General features: G+C 46.9%; 1 protein-coding gene across 1 annotated transcript in view; it reads left to right on the top strand.

The window, feature by feature from the left end:
- The window catches only part of LOC311233259 (uncharacterized protein), a 61,108-nt gene extending 56,980 nt beyond the window's left edge, over positions 1-4,128 (top strand). The window contains exon 8 of the mRNA XM_084320196.1: positions 1,883-4,128. Within this exon, the coding sequence (XP_084176322.1) occupies positions 1,883-3,258 (1,376 nt within the window). The 3' untranslated portion in view covers positions 3,259-4,128. The remainder of the gene's footprint in view (positions 1-1,882) is intronic.
- Positions 4,129-15,752: the final 11,624 nt, after the last annotated feature.

The raw sequence follows: 15,752 nt of genomic DNA, 5'->3' as shown, positions 1-15,752 counted from the left end.
ATATTATCACTGTATGGCTTTACTTGATAATCCCATTATACAGAATCCACCTTTAGTCCTTAATGCAGGGATAAAGCCACTTATTCTATTTTGCCTTAATACATAATCATATGTCTCCTAAGTACACGTATTATCACTATATGGCTTTACTTGATAATCCCATTATAGCTAGGGATAAAGCTACTTACACATATTATCACTGTATGGCTTTACTTGATAATCCCATTATACAGAATCCACCTTTAGTCCTTAATGCAGGGATAAAGCCACTTATTCTATTTTGCCTTAATACATAATCATATGTCTCCTAAGTACACGTATTATCACTATATGGCTTTACTTGATAATCCCATTATACAGAATCCACCTTTAGTCCTTAATGCAGGGATAAAGCCACTTATTCTATTTTGCCTTAATACATAATCATATGTCTCCTAAGTACACGTATTATCACTATATGGCTTTACTTGATAATCCCATTATACAGAATCCACCTTTAGTCCTTAATGCAGGGATAAAGCCACTTATTCTATTTTGCCTTAATACATAATCATATGTCTCCTTTTACTCCGTAGGGATAAAGCCACACTTCTAAAGTTTTTACATCATTAATACTCCGTCTGGCTAAAGCCTTACTCAGGAGGTTTTTTACATCATAAATCAAGCACATTACAGGCACATTATTATTATTATTATTATTATTATTATTATTATTATTATTACTGGTAAAGTTACAATGCAAAAATACATCTCCATGCATACCCGTCTTTTTAATCAAAACGCAAAGGGTGAAGTTACAAGGCAAAACACATTTCATGCTTACCCGGCCGTCCGGCCGTCTGGTTCGAAGAAAGGATACAAAGGATATTTATAAAGAGGTATTTTTAATTAGAAAAAGCTAGTTACAAGAAGAGACTGAAGTGGAAAGTGTCCATTTCAGTTAAAATATGCACAGAACAAAACATCTCATCTGGTTCGGCTTGTGCCCCGTGTCTGGCAGCAGGATCTCCATCTCTCTAAAAAGTCTGGCTCTTGAAAGGGCAACCGTCCCTTTTATATCCATCTTACAATATTTCCGATTGGTCTAAACACAGTGAAGTCACAGGCTGTCACTTTTGTTTAGCAAACCAGAGTACAATACGTAATTCGTATGAGCTCCTCCTTCTTGGTACTAACGTTACTTCTCGTTACCTAGTGGTTTTTAAGTAACAGAAAGTCCCTTATTCCTTCAGAACAGACAACTGCTTTGTCTGTGGGGATCACGTGACATGGTACCGGGCACGAAGCCATCCCTAGGATTTCTTATCAAGCTTCCTAAAAGATCTCCTCCAGAAAACAGTTTTTACCCATCATTCTTTTAGTATTATTCTCTAATGACAGTTAATTATAAGCATGCCATTTATGAAAACTTTTACTGTACACATTAAACATTTAATTGTTATATCGTTTTTTTAAGATTTCCCTCTATAGATTCAGGACTCCCTGTTTTTCAACCCGCAACCCTTCCCGTCTGAAAGGGTTAACATTTTACAGCTCTTTCTCCTCTGTCTCTGTCTCTCTCCTCTCCTAAGGCCCACATTCCGCTGGTTCACTCCCTTTTCACAGTTTTTCACAGACAGGCCCCTTCTATGGAGACATTTAAAGGCTCAGTTCCATTTTTTTTATAAGTAGAGCCATCATAGAGCTGTCTTTCCAGAGTTCAGTTTAAAGATTTATACTGGTCATATAGGAACGACCCAGGATGTCATTGTCCAAAAGTGTCACTTGTTCTGTGGCACTTCACAGTTTCAATAACCGCCCTTGGAGCAGATTCACTTGAGAAATACAAACTGAACGAATGCTAAATCTGAACTCTTCATTGGTGTACTTCTCTCTTCTCCAGGTACAAGCAGAGATATGAATGAGTCAAGGCCTCACTGCTGTGACAAGTGTGGAAAGCGCTTCATCAAAAAGGCTGCTTTTCTAAAACACCAGCGCATTCATACAGGGGAGAAGCCGTACTACTGTGACCAGTGTGGATCGCGCTTCAGTCGGTCTGAACACTTAAAGATACACCAGCGAATTCATACAGGAGAGAAGCCTTACCACTGTGACCAATGTGAGAAGAGCTTCAAGACCTCTGGAAAATTAAAGAATCACCGGCGCATTCATACAGGAGAGAAGCCGTACTACTGTGACCAGTGTGGATCGCGCTTCAGTCAGTCTGGACACTTAAAGACACACCAGCGAATTCATACAGGAGAGAAGCCCTACCACTGTGACCAGTGTGAGAAGAGCTTCAGTCAATCTGGAGATTTAAAGAGTCACCAGCGCATTCATACAGGAGAGAAGCCGTACTACTGTGACCAGTGTGAGAAGAGCTTCAGTAAATCTGGATATTTAAAGACACACCAGCGCATTCATACAGGAGAGAAGCCTTATAACTGTGACCAGTGTGAGAAGAGCTTCAAGACCTCTGGAGAGTTAAATGTACACCAGCGCATTCATACAGGAGAGAAGCCCTACAACTGTGACCAGTGTGAGAAGAGCTTCAGTCTATCTGGAAACTTAAAGAAACACCAGCGCATTCATACAGGAGAGAAGCCATACCACTGTGACCAATGTGAGAAGTGCTTCAGTCAATCTGGAGATTTAAAGACACACCAGCGCATTCATAAAGGAGAGAAGCCTTACTACTGTGACCAGTGTGGATCGCGCTTCAGTGAGTCTGGCAGCTTAAAGATACACCAGCGCATTCATACAGGAGAGAAGCCTTACCACTGTGACCAATGTGAGAAGAGCTTCAAGACCTCTGGAAAATTAAAGAATCACCGGCGCATTCATACAGGAGAGAAGCCTTACTACTGTGACCAGTGTGGATCGCGCTTCAGTGAGTCTGGCAGCTTAAAGATACACCAGCGCATTCATACAGGAGAGAAGCCGTACTACTGTGACCAGTGTGAGAAGAGCTTCAGTAAATCTGGATATTTAAAGACACACCAGCGCATTCATACAGGAGAGAAGCCCTACAACTGTGACCAGTGTGAGAAGAGCTTCAAGACCTCTGGAGAGTTAAAGATACACCAGCGCAATCATACAGGAGAGAAGCCCTACAACTGTGACCAGTGTGAGAAGAGCTTCAAGACCTCTGGACAGTTAAAGATACACCAGCGCATTCATACAGGAGAGAAGCCCTACAACTGTGACCAGTGTGAGAAGAGCTTCAGTCAATATGGCAACTTGAAGCAACACCAGCGCATTCATACAGGAGAGAAGTGACCAGTGTGAGAGGAGCTTCCAGTAGAGCCTGTTGGCCCCTGAGAGCTTGTTGGCCCCTGAGAGACAGCTTAAAGACACACCAGCACATTCATACAGAAGAGGAACCTTATGGGTAACACATAGGGCCCAAAGGGTGCCTGATTATGTGCTAAATAGCGAGGATGTGCTAAATAGCGAGGATAGGATCCAAGGGGGGTAGTGTGATCCTTCCACACGTTACACCCTCTCAGTGAGAGTCCGCGCTGCCAGGTGAAAAGAAGCGGTTGATTGGCTACACGTGTGTCGGATTAAGCACGTGATAGCCTCCACTCTCCCAGACCGACTGTGGGGGGTAGGTGCGCAGCGACCAGGAAGGGGATTGGAAATTGGCATAACGACTAACATTGGGATGGGAGAAAAACGGAGGAAAAAGGAGGGGGGAAAAGATCAATATAAGAAAAAAAAATCTTGTTTGTTTGGTTGACTTTTTTGATGTATATGTATGCCTGCCTATACAGTGCTTGTCCATGTAGGGGCTTTGATTTGTCCCTATACACTATGTTTTTTTTTATAGATGCATGAATGCCTAGTGAATGAATGTAGTATAGATTATGTTTAAATAGTTTTTATATTCGCTTTAATGTCCTATTTTTCTGTTCTTTCTGGCTTAAACATCTAGCTCACGGACTACAACTGAAAACTAGCAACCCTGCTAATGTTGGCATATTTACATTCATTTATAAAAGTATAACTGTTGATTGATATGCACTGTCCCTGGGGTGAGCCACCGTTTCATTTGAGTATTGTTTTTCCCCTTTTTTTGTTAGCTTAATGGTTTAGGTTAATTAATGTATTTTTCTTTACAGATAGTGGTGTTGTTTTGCCCTTGGCTCACCCTTGAGTTACCATTGTGCTTCCTTAATGTTAATAAATATCATTTTTGTTTACAAACCTGGTCATCATTTCTGTCTACCAATATTTATGTTACAGCCCTTACCCTCAGGGGTCGTAACAGGCTCATTGAAGAAATAGATGTTGCATGTTTTCTGTATGAATGATACATTTACTATATTACTGTATAGATGTTGCATGTTTTCTGTATGAAAGATATATGTACTATATTATAGATGTTGCATTAAGTTTAAGTAGAATTAACTTAATCCCCCCCCCCCCAAATCTATATTCTTTCTCTAAATATCTCTCAAGAGGCTCTATTGTTATTCCTTATTGCCCAACATTACAAAATGTATTATTCTTATTTATACTAACAATGACTCAATTCACACCATTCAAAAGTGTTATTATCGCTGTTTTGTTTAGCTAGCTGCACCACAATATAATTTGTGAATGATTAGCCCACTCACCCCCCACAGAGAGGTGTTAAGAGGCATTGAGTTTCAAAAACACAAATTATTCAAGAACAAGCTTGTCATAGAGGATGCTTTATTAATCCAGAAATTGCAAAGAATTTCTAGTACACTTGATATATAATACGATGAACTGCGGGCACTTACTTTTATAACATTGACTTCTAACAATCTGAATCTTACAGGATTAATAAATGAAATAATTATTCAAGTTAATTAACGTTCACTTTCAACAAGTGTCTAGTTTCAAGTTTCTTTATTAGTTGTCATACAGAAGTACATAATACTTTTTTCTTTTTTTAAACTTAAATTTTTATTTATTTTATTTTATTGGACATACAACATAACATTTATATTGACATCCATAACTTAACGACATACATATATGGGTACTTTCATGAAATTAAAATTAAACATATCATAAAACAACACTGTTCAACAGACCTAAATAATACAGTACAAGAATCATAAAATAATTGTCATACCCAACATAAATAATAATAGAAAAAACTAACTAAAGCAAAGGTGTGTGACACGGGTTCAGAGACCCCCCTTGAGCTTCTTTCCTCCTTTATCCTTCGCCCTCTTGTGTTGTATTTGGTTCCTCTGTGATGTCGTTTTCGTTCCCCTTGTAATCCTCCCACTTTCCCCATCTTTCTCCAAATTTCTCTTCCTGTAACCTCAGCATGTGTGTTATCCTCTCCATATCCTGTATCTCCTCTACTATTCCTACCCATTGTGCTATTGTCGGTGGGTCTTCTTTGTACCACAGTGTTCTGAAGGATCAGATTAAACCGAATATATATATTTATTTATATATATATATTTAATTGTATTTGTATATCCCCTGATATCCCTTGTATATTCCTTGTACAATATGCATTGAATATCCCTTCTAGTCTACTGAACATCCCATAATAGTCTCCATTCTACCATTGGACGAGACCTTGGTGCCAGGTCGCCATACCCCTCAGACCAGGTTCAATCGTGCCGCTCAACATGTATGGACAAGTCCTAGTTCCGCGTAGGAATATGTCTACCGCACCACTAATGGTACTATTTGTTCATAGTGCGTATATATACTGCGCTATTAAAGTAGAGCTTTCTTTTAGTCCAGTTCCTTACCCTCCAACAGAGTGACAGACGCAAAAGCCTCCCCGCGAACCACGTGTGGGCAGTAAGGCCAATTCGGCCCAGTATCGGCATTGAGACATCGTGTATATTAATATTTGAATAGTCATATTTGGCACTATATTGTCGAGTTGGACGTATTCTATTAAGCTAATAATAGTCTATTCATATGTAGTGCCTCGTGCGGTAAGAGTTCTATAGTAATCAGCACCCCCATCGTTTCGGGCATCAGCTGGACGCTTATCCAGGGTGGTTGACCCCACGTGAAGCTGCACCCGAGGAGCTCCAGGCCAAAGAGCGAGTGGACCTGTATATTGGATTATTCTACCGACGACGGCTAGCCTTCCCCGGCTTGGATTATGCTTTGAGTACTTTGATTATTCTATGGATAAAGGCCAACACTGCGGTGTGTTGGAAATACCCCCCCCGGAGAGGACGACAGGTGAGAAGACGCTCTACACGACGAGGTCGCCTCACGTCTCTCCATCGTGGACCGGAGGACGCCGGCCACAGAGAGTCCAACTGCTTTCATCTGTGGATCGAGGATCGCTGGGCACCGGGTCGCACGACTGTGGGCTCTCCCAGGATACCCTCGGCCAGACGGGATACAGCCAGACTCTACCCCCCCCCTCCAGCTGTCCTACAAGCAGTCGGAACCTTCCCCTAGTGTATCCAGCTATATAATCATTCAAGTATCATTGCTATTGTTCCCTAAATATTCCAGGTTGTATATTTGCTTCCTGCGCAATCAGAGATTGGACATTCGATATTGATCTACCTACGAATACTCATTTGCCATAAAAGTGCATACTATTTCAAATCATAAATGTAATTAAGTGATCGTTGTACATACCTTTTGCTATGTATTATTATTAAACGCAGACTTTCGACTTGGTACATTTGTGTTGGATCCGTTTCATCAGGTGGGAGTGTTTATCATAATTATTTATACCTAGTACTGGGTGGCCAGAGTCTAAAGTACAAGAGGTAGTGGTAGTAAGTATCATATCTAACAATACAGTCAGGGAATTGTACCCCTCAGTTACAATTGGTCCTTCGAGCCGGAGGGTAATCAGTGTAATATTAATATAGTGTTATTAATATTAAAATGGCCTATGATGAACACTCCACGAAACGATCCTCCTAACCAACAACGCCCGCGGCGCAAACGACAGCTCCCTCAGTACCTAGAGGCCTACGCTGTCGGTCAACAACCTAGTCTTCTACCAACAGTAAACGCGGTAAAACTAGAAAGTAAAATTATGTCTAACCCTAACGACCAGGCTACCCCGACCATAGAGGCCCCTATGGGTTCTAACGTAACTGACCCAGCTCACGGTGGGGACCAGGGGGAACCAGACATGACTTTACACCCCGCCAATACCGAAGAAGTAGTCCCCGACGAGTCCCGGGAGGAAGACGACACTACCGAGAGAGAACTCGGCACGGAAGAAGATGAGGAGAGCACCGTGGAGATAAATCAAATCAAATCAAATTTATTTATAGGGCCCGACAACACACGTTAATGTCCCCATGGGCCGTACAGGTGTTCTTTAAACAAGTCAAGAAGACAACATAACAATAAGTCAAGAACAGAACAAGAACACCATAGGGTCCAAACATTTTTTAGATGAATGCAAATAAATGAAAGAATGCAAGCACTCCCAGACATACCCCACGCGAAGGTAAGGAAAAACTCACTAAAACCTAACAATAGGGAAAAAAAGCTCCACAGGCAATGTGGAGGAGAGAAACCTTAGAAGGGCCGTTCAAGGGGGGATCTCCCTTCTTAGATGTCGGTGATAGTAGTGTTGCAGACGGACAGTTGGTAAGCATGCACTCATGTGTGTGGTGATAAGATAAGATAGAGCTCCAAGACTCCGCACGGAGTACCCCAAGGGACGGCTCCCCTATACAACCGTCTTCTCCCAGCGAGGCAGAGAGGACACTACAGCAGGCATTCCTCGTCAGCCTGAAAGCCTCTACTGAACGCGATAGACTCCAGGGTGAACGCGCGATCGATTGCAGATACAGCAACGGAGCGAAGAAGAGCACATACGCCTGGAAATAAGACGCATTCAGATGGAAGAGAATATGGCAAGAGACCGGGCCGACGCCCAGCGCGCCGCCACCGGTGCCCAGAGAGAATCGGATCTCACCAAGCGCGAAGCCGAGCGCGACAGAGCACAAGCGCAACTAATAGAACAGCTGATCAGAAGGACAACACCCCCTCCCTCCACCAGAGGCTCCAGGAACTCGTCTAGACATCACTCCAGGGCGGCATCCCCTAGCCGAGTAAGCGACCCTGAACTTGACCAACAGACGAGGTTTATACCCCCCGCAGACCCCCTTCCCCAACCGGTCCAAGCGAGACCCAGCCACCGGGAAGGAGCAGCATACACTGCGGAGAGGCTAAATCAGAGACTACAAGCCCTGGATGACCTAACGGAAGACGAAGAGGAAGAGGAGGAGAACCACGCCCGACGACAGCACAGTACTCTACCGGACCAGGAGGTCCAGTACAGCCCAGGCTATACCCCCGCGGAGCTGCGCTACAGACCCCCGACGCTATTCACGGGTGAGCACGACGCACGACCCGCACCGAGGAACAGCACCTGGACCAGCGGGCCATGGTACACAGCCGGTACCAGCCCACGCCAAGGAGCAGGAGGAGACTCGCCTAGGAGGCCTCTCCCCCAACGCTCGCCGATGTATCAACAATCCGCGTCATACATTGGCACACCTATGGTACCAGACTTCACCCAGGAGAACCGGGCCCAGTATACGGAGCTCCGCATGTGTCTGGAGACAATGTTGGTGGATGTCATTGATGAACGCCATAAATACGCGATACTACTGAAGCATTTAAAGGTACCCCGCGCGCACAACATAGCGCTCGCCTACGCCACTTCCACGACCCCATACACCGCAGCGCTGGTAGCGTTGGACCAGAGATATGGACGTATATGGGATTACGTGATCCAGGAGATCAGGCACATCGACCGCCTACCCCCAGCAACAGACAATCGAGCACTGGACGACCTGTCCATCAGAGTGCAGTCCCTGGTAGGGATGCTGGGAGCGCAGAGGGAAAAGGGTAGGCATGAACTATACGCCAACTCAAATGTAGAGAGGATCTTGGAGAAGCTACCGCCCGCCCGACAGGAGCGCTTTAGGCGGCAGAGAGACCACCGAGACCCTAATGGCCCCGAACCGAACCTCCTCGATCTAGCCGACTTCCTGGCGAGAGAAGTCAGCAGCTTACGGCTAGATACATTCGGACGGAGCACCCCTGGCTCCAGAGAAGGAACCAGGAGACTAAATGATGGAAGAAGATCGGTGACTGTCATGCACCAATCGGAGTCAGTGCCAAGCAGTAGGAGCCACAGTACCCCCTCAAGAAAGGAGAAGTGGAAGATAGTGTGCCCCTACTGTGAGAAAGAACACTGGCTGTCACAATGTGACTCATTCCCCAAGATGAATGCGGAGGAAGCGAGTCAATGGATAAAGTCCAACAGACGCTGTTTTCGCTGTGCGCGATCACACATGGCAGCCGAATGCCGCTTAAAGAAAAAGTGCAGTCGGTGCGATGGAGCCCATCTGGACATAATCCACGACAGTAACAGACGGCGGCCTCCACCCACACCATCAAGCAGCAAAGCAAGCGTCATGTACATCGACCCCGCCAGCAGCAGCGGAGCCAGAGTGCTCTTAAAGGTAGTCCGTGTGACATTGAGCTACCAGAATAAAGTCATGGACACTTACGCCGTCCTTGATGACGGGTCAGAGAAGACCCTTCTGCTCGCGTCCGCTGCGGCCCAGCTAGGGCTGCGGGGGAGCGAAAACCAAATGACAATTCGGACAATAAGAAGAGATTTGAAAACGATAAAGGGCGAGAATGTCTCATTCTCTATCGCAGCAAGCGGCCAGCCCGAGCGACGGTACAGGATTACAGACGCTTTCACCAGCCAAGAAATAGGACTCTCGCGGTACACATACCCCGTAGCCAAGCTTATGGAGAAATATGTACATCTACGCAAGCTACCGATCCCACTCATAGACGGTGCTACCCCGACACTGTTGATAGGCTCCGACCATGCAGACCTCATTGTCCCGATAGACCGGGTTCATACCGGACCCAGAGGCTGTCCTGCAGCAGTCGAGACCCGCCTAGGATGGACTCTCCAAGGCCCACTCGCCAAATCTCTCAACCGAACCACAGCCACTAGCTGTCTCCACTCCCGAGTCACAGAGGGAGACACCGCACTCCTGCAGCATGTAGAGAGGCTATGGACCTTAGAACAAATGCCCTTTAAGAAGGAAAAGAAAGACATTCGCTCTAAAGACGACATCTACGCCATTAACCTCCTCGAGACGGGAACAAAGAGAGTCCCAGTCAGCGGCGTGTTGAGATACGCCACGCCACTCCTGCGGCGGGAAGGGATGCCTACCTTTCACGCAAAGAAAGACGCCACAGAGCGGTACCTACTAAACACAGAGCGGCGCTTAGCCAAGGACCCCGCCCAAGAAAATGTATACCGCGCTGAGATTGAGAAGCTCATCACAGCGGGACACGTCACAAAGATTGACATTAAAGAGGCCGACCAGACGACTGAATCGTGGTACGTGCCCCACCACAAGGTTCATCACAACGGCAAAGACTGCATCGTGTTTAACTGCAGCTACCAGATCGGATCCCAAAATCTGAATAAAGAGCTATTGCCCGGTCCTACACTCGGCCCCTCCCTACTAGGCGTACTACTCCGCTTCCGCCAGGACAAGGTGGCTATCAGCGGGGATATCAAAGGGATGTTCCTGCAGGTGAGATTAGTAGAGGAGGACAAGCCCCTGTTGCGGTTCCTATGGAGAGAGAGGCCAGGAGATGAGCACCCAGCCATCTACCAATGGGAAGTCCTCCCTTTCGGAACTACATGCAGCCCATGCTGTGCTACATTTGCACTACAGAGACATGTCGCAGAGGACCCAGCAGCGGACGAAGAGGTCCGACACAGTGTGAAGAACAGCTTCTACGTAGATAACTGTCTACAAAGCGTTTCGACCCAGGAAGAAGCCGAGGCTCTCCTACTTAAACTCTGCGCCTCTCTGATCAAAGGCGGCTTTGATCTCAGGCAGTGGGCCAGCAGCGATCCGCACGTACTGCGCAGCCTCTCCTCCGAGGACAAGGCAGCGAGCAGCGAGACCTGGATGGCCACAATCCCAGGAGAAGCCCAAGAGATGACACTAGGACTAGTGTGGCGCTTCAAAACAGATTCGCTCCACTATAGACACAAACCCCTGACCACGGAGCAGGGAAGGTCGACGGCAATACCGACCACCAGACGGAGTGTGTACAGAACACTCGCCCGACAATATGACCCGTTAGGATGTATACTACCGTACACCACCAGGGCAAAGATGATTGTACGAGCATTGTGGGACAAGGACCAGGGCTGGGACGACCCCATTCCCGCACACCTTGCATCCACCTGGAGAGAGTGGGAGATGGAACTCCACTCACTCCCAGGCGTTAATATACGCCGAAGCTACTTCCCACCCACGGTGAGGCCGGAGACATGTAAAATGGATCTACACGTCTTCAGTAGACCCAGGAAGAAGCCGAGGCTCTCCTACTTAAACTCTGCGCCTCTGCGAGGTCGCCTACGGATCAGTAGCCTACTTGCGGGCCCAAGAAGAGGGGGGAGAGATCTACACAGCATTCATCCTCGCCCGCTCGAGAATAGCCCCACGCAAGCAACAGTCTATCCCACGTCTAGAGCTCTGCGCAGCCCTCGCAGGAGCGCATCTAGCCACGCTCATCCAACGTGAGCTCACCATTCCGGTGCATAGAACAATCCTGTGGTCAGATTCCACGACAGTACTCGCCTGGATCAAATCGGATTCATGCAAATACAAAGTCTTCGTGGGAGTCAGAGTCACTGAGATTCAAGAGTTAACCGGAGAGTTAACCGGAGAAGCAAACTGGCGCTATGTTGATACAAAACACAACCCAGCTGACGTCATCACCCGGGGAATGTCCCTAGATGACTTAACCCGTCATAACATCTACAGTGACGGACCAGCATTCCTCAAGCTCCCGGAAGGAGATTGGCCCACGCCCACCCCGAGGGAAGCAAGTGACGAGGAGGCTGAGAATAAGAAACCCATGTTCTGTGGATTGAGCACTGTTGTCTCCGCAGACCCCAACATAGACGATTGCATTACCATAGAGAGTGCGCAGCAACGGACATTCCTGCGGCACCACCCAGAGATTAAGTCCCCCGCTGATATGTCAGCAGCTGACTACGAGGAAGCAGAACTGCTTCTACTGCAACGAGCCCAGAGAGACTCGTTCCCCGATGAACTAGACTGTCTACAGGGAGGAAAGCCCGTCCCATCAGACAGCAGATTGATTCATCTGGCCCCCGAGAGTGACACACATACCCTCATCAGAGTGGGTGGTCGCCTGCGGAGAGCCCCCAATTTACCGGATGACATTAAGTACCCGATCGGATTGAACAGCCGACACAAGGTCACAGAGCTGATTATAAAGAAATACGACGAGGATGTACACCACGCAGGAGCAGAGAGAGTCTTCGCGGAAATCAGACGTCGTTACTGGATACTTCAAGGAAGAGAGGCGGTGCGACGCTTCCAGCGAACCTGTCTAGACTGCCGAAAGTGTCGCGCGCAGCCCAGCATACCACGGATGGCTGACCTACCTCCATGTCGCCTCCGACTCGGCGACAAGCCATTCCACTCAACAGGCATGGACTGTTTTGGCCCGCTGCACATAAAGAAAGGAAGAGGCACCGAGAAGCGGTGGGGTATTGTATTCAAATGCATGACCACCAGAGCGATACATATCGAGCTCCTTCCGACCATGAGCGCAGACTCATTCCTTATGGCCTTCCGAAGATTCACATCACGGAAAGGAAAACCGTCTACATTATTGTCCGATCACGGGACAAACTTCAAAGGCGGAGAAAGAGAGCTGAGGGAGAGCTTCCAAGCTATGGGCCCAGAACTTAAGACCCACCTCGCTCCAGCCCAGATTGACTTCCAATTCAACCCCCCAAACGCACCCCACTTCGGTGGAACTTGGGAACGAGAAGTACGTTCTATAAAGACAGCCCTGTACGCAGTACTTGGGGCCCAGACTGTGGCGGAAGAAGTCCTAATGACAGTCCTCACGGAGATTGAGGGAGTATTGAACTCAAAGCCTCTTGGTTACGTCTCCAGTGATGTAGCAGATGTCGACCCAGTCACCCCCAACACCCTCCTGATGGGGCGGCTAGATCCCGCGTTACCCCAGACAATGTACCGGCCTGAAGAAGCGAACGGCCGACGAATGTGGAGGTACAGCCAAGTATTAGCCGACAAGTTTTGGAGCAGTTTCCTACTGCACTACCTACCGTCTCTACAGACCCGCCAGAAGTGGGTAAAAGAGAGAGACAATTTGACGGAAGGAACAGTCGTCATGATTATTGACCAGTCACTACCCAGAGCTATGTGGCCGGCTGGCCGCGTAAGCAAAGTGATCACCGGTGCCGATGACAAGGTCCGAGCAGCTGAAGTACTCGTCCAGGGGCGCATTTACACCCGTCCTGTGGCGAGGCTCATAGAACTGCCCCGACTCCCAGACACAATCGATGATGACCATGACCCTATGACTTTGTGAGTTGACTGACCCTTACAGCGAACCCTTGAGTGGTAGACAGTGCGGTTAATCTGTCTCTGCTTAACTAATTGGGTTGGGACCAATTAGGGGGCGGCTGTTCTGAAGGATCAGATTAAACCGAATATATATATTTATTTATATATATATATTTAATTGTATTTGTATATCCCCTGATATCCCTTGTATATTCCTTGTACAATATGCATTGAATATCCCTTCTAGTCTACTGAACATCCCATAATAGTCTCCATTCTACCATTGGACGAGACCTTGGTGCCAGGTCGCCATACCCCTCAGACCAGGTTCAATCGTGCCGCTCAACATGTATGGACAAGTCCTAGTTCCGCGTAGGAATATGTCTACCGCACCACTAATGGTACTATTTGTTCATAGTGCGTATATATACTGCGCTATTAAAGTAGAGCTTTCTTTTAGTCCAGTTCCTTACCCTCCAACAGAGTGACAGACGCAAAAGCCTCCCCGCGAACCACGTGTGGGCAGTAAGGCCAATTCGGCCCAGTATCGGCATTGAGACATCGTGTATATTAATATTTGAATAGTCATATTTGGCACTATATCGTCGAGTTGGACGTATTCTATTAAGCTAATAATAGTCTATTCATATGTAGTGCCTCGTGCGGTAAGAGTTCTATAGTAATCAGCACCCCCATCGTTTCGGGCATCAGCTGGACGCTTATCCAGGGTGGTTGACCCCACGTGAAGCTGCACCCGAGGAGCTCCAGGCCAAAGAGCGAGTGGACCTGTATATTGGATTATTCTACCGACGACGGCTAGCCTTCCCCGGCTTGGATTATGCTTTGAGTACTTTGATTATTCTATGGATAAAGGCCAACACTGCGGTGTGTTGGAAATACCCCCCCCGGAGAGGACGACAGGTGAGAAGACGCTCTACACGACGAGGTCGCCTCACGTCTCTCCATCGTGGACCGGAGGACGCCGGCCACAGAGAGTCCAACTGCTTTCATCTGTGGATCGAGGATCGCTGGGCACCGGGTCGCACGACTGTGGGCTCTCCCAGGATACCCTCGGCCAGACGGGATACAGCCAGACTCTACCCCCCCCCCCTCCAGCTGTCCTACAAGCAGTCGGAACCTTCCCCTAGTGTATCCAGCTATATAATCATTCAAGTATCATTGCTATTGTTCCCTAAATATTCCAGGTTGTATATTTGCTTCCTGCGCAATCAGAGATTGGACATTCGATATTGATCTACCTACGAATACTCATTTGCCATAAAAGTGCATACTATTTCAAATCATAAATGTAATTAAGTGATCGTTGTACATACCTTTTGCTATGTATTATTATTAAACGCAGACTTTCGACTTGGTACATTTGTGTTGGATCCGTTTCATCAGGTGGGAGTGTTTATCATAATTATTTATACCTAGTACTGGGTGGCCAGAGTCTAAAGTACAAGAGGTAGTGGTAGTAAGTATCATATCAAACAATACAGTCAGGGAATTGTACCCCTCAGTTACACACAGTCTTGTTATTGCTTTTCTGGCCGCTATCAACATTATCTTTATTAAATATTTGTCCCCCCCTTGTATTCCCTCGTGTGTCAGGTCCCCTAAGTAAAGCACCAGTCCCGTTTGTGGTAACCCGTATCCTAATATTCTGATCATTGCCTCCCCTATCTCCTCCCAATACCCCTTCAGCTTCTGACATCCCCAGAATATGTGCGTGTGATTTGCCCCCTCCTTCCCACACATCCTCCAGCATGCTCTTTGTGTTGGTGCATATTTTCCCTTCAGCTCTGGGGTTATAAAGAATCTGATTATGTTTTTCCATCCAAACTCTTTCCATATCCTCGATCCTGTTGTTGAATGTTGCACCTCGCATATGTTCCCCCATTCCTTCCCTGTTATTCCTATCTCTAGTTCTCTCTCCCATTTCTCCCTTATATAATCGGTCGTGTGTCCCTTGCTGGTCATTATAGCCCGGTACAGTGCTGATATTACCCTTCCTTTCCCTCCTTCGTATGCCCTTACTATCATCCTAATTATTCCATTCTGTTCTTCTTGTACAGAATACTTTTATACAAAATGCTTCTTTCTGTTACGCTCCAGAGACTGGTCTAGACAAGAATAGATAAGTATAAAATAAGTATAGCAAGTATAAAATAGAAGTCAAGTGGGCGGCTAAGTGGCGCAGTGGGCAAGGCGCTCGCCACTAACGCAGGAAATGCTGGGTTTCGAGCCCAGCTCTCGACGTTGCTTCCGGCTTGGCTGGTCGTTCATACTAATACAATTGGCAGTATTAGGGGGTGGGAAAGCCGGTGGGTGGGGATCGGACGTTGTGGACAGCGACTCCTA

The sequence above is a fragment of the Notolepis coatsorum genome (assembly GCF_963971535.1).
Source record: "Notolepis coatsorum genome assembly, chromosome: 8".
Lineage (NCBI taxonomy): Eukaryota > Metazoa > Chordata > Actinopteri > Aulopiformes > Paralepididae > Notolepis > Notolepis coatsorum.
This window is presented reverse-complemented; position numbering and strand designations above follow the sequence as displayed.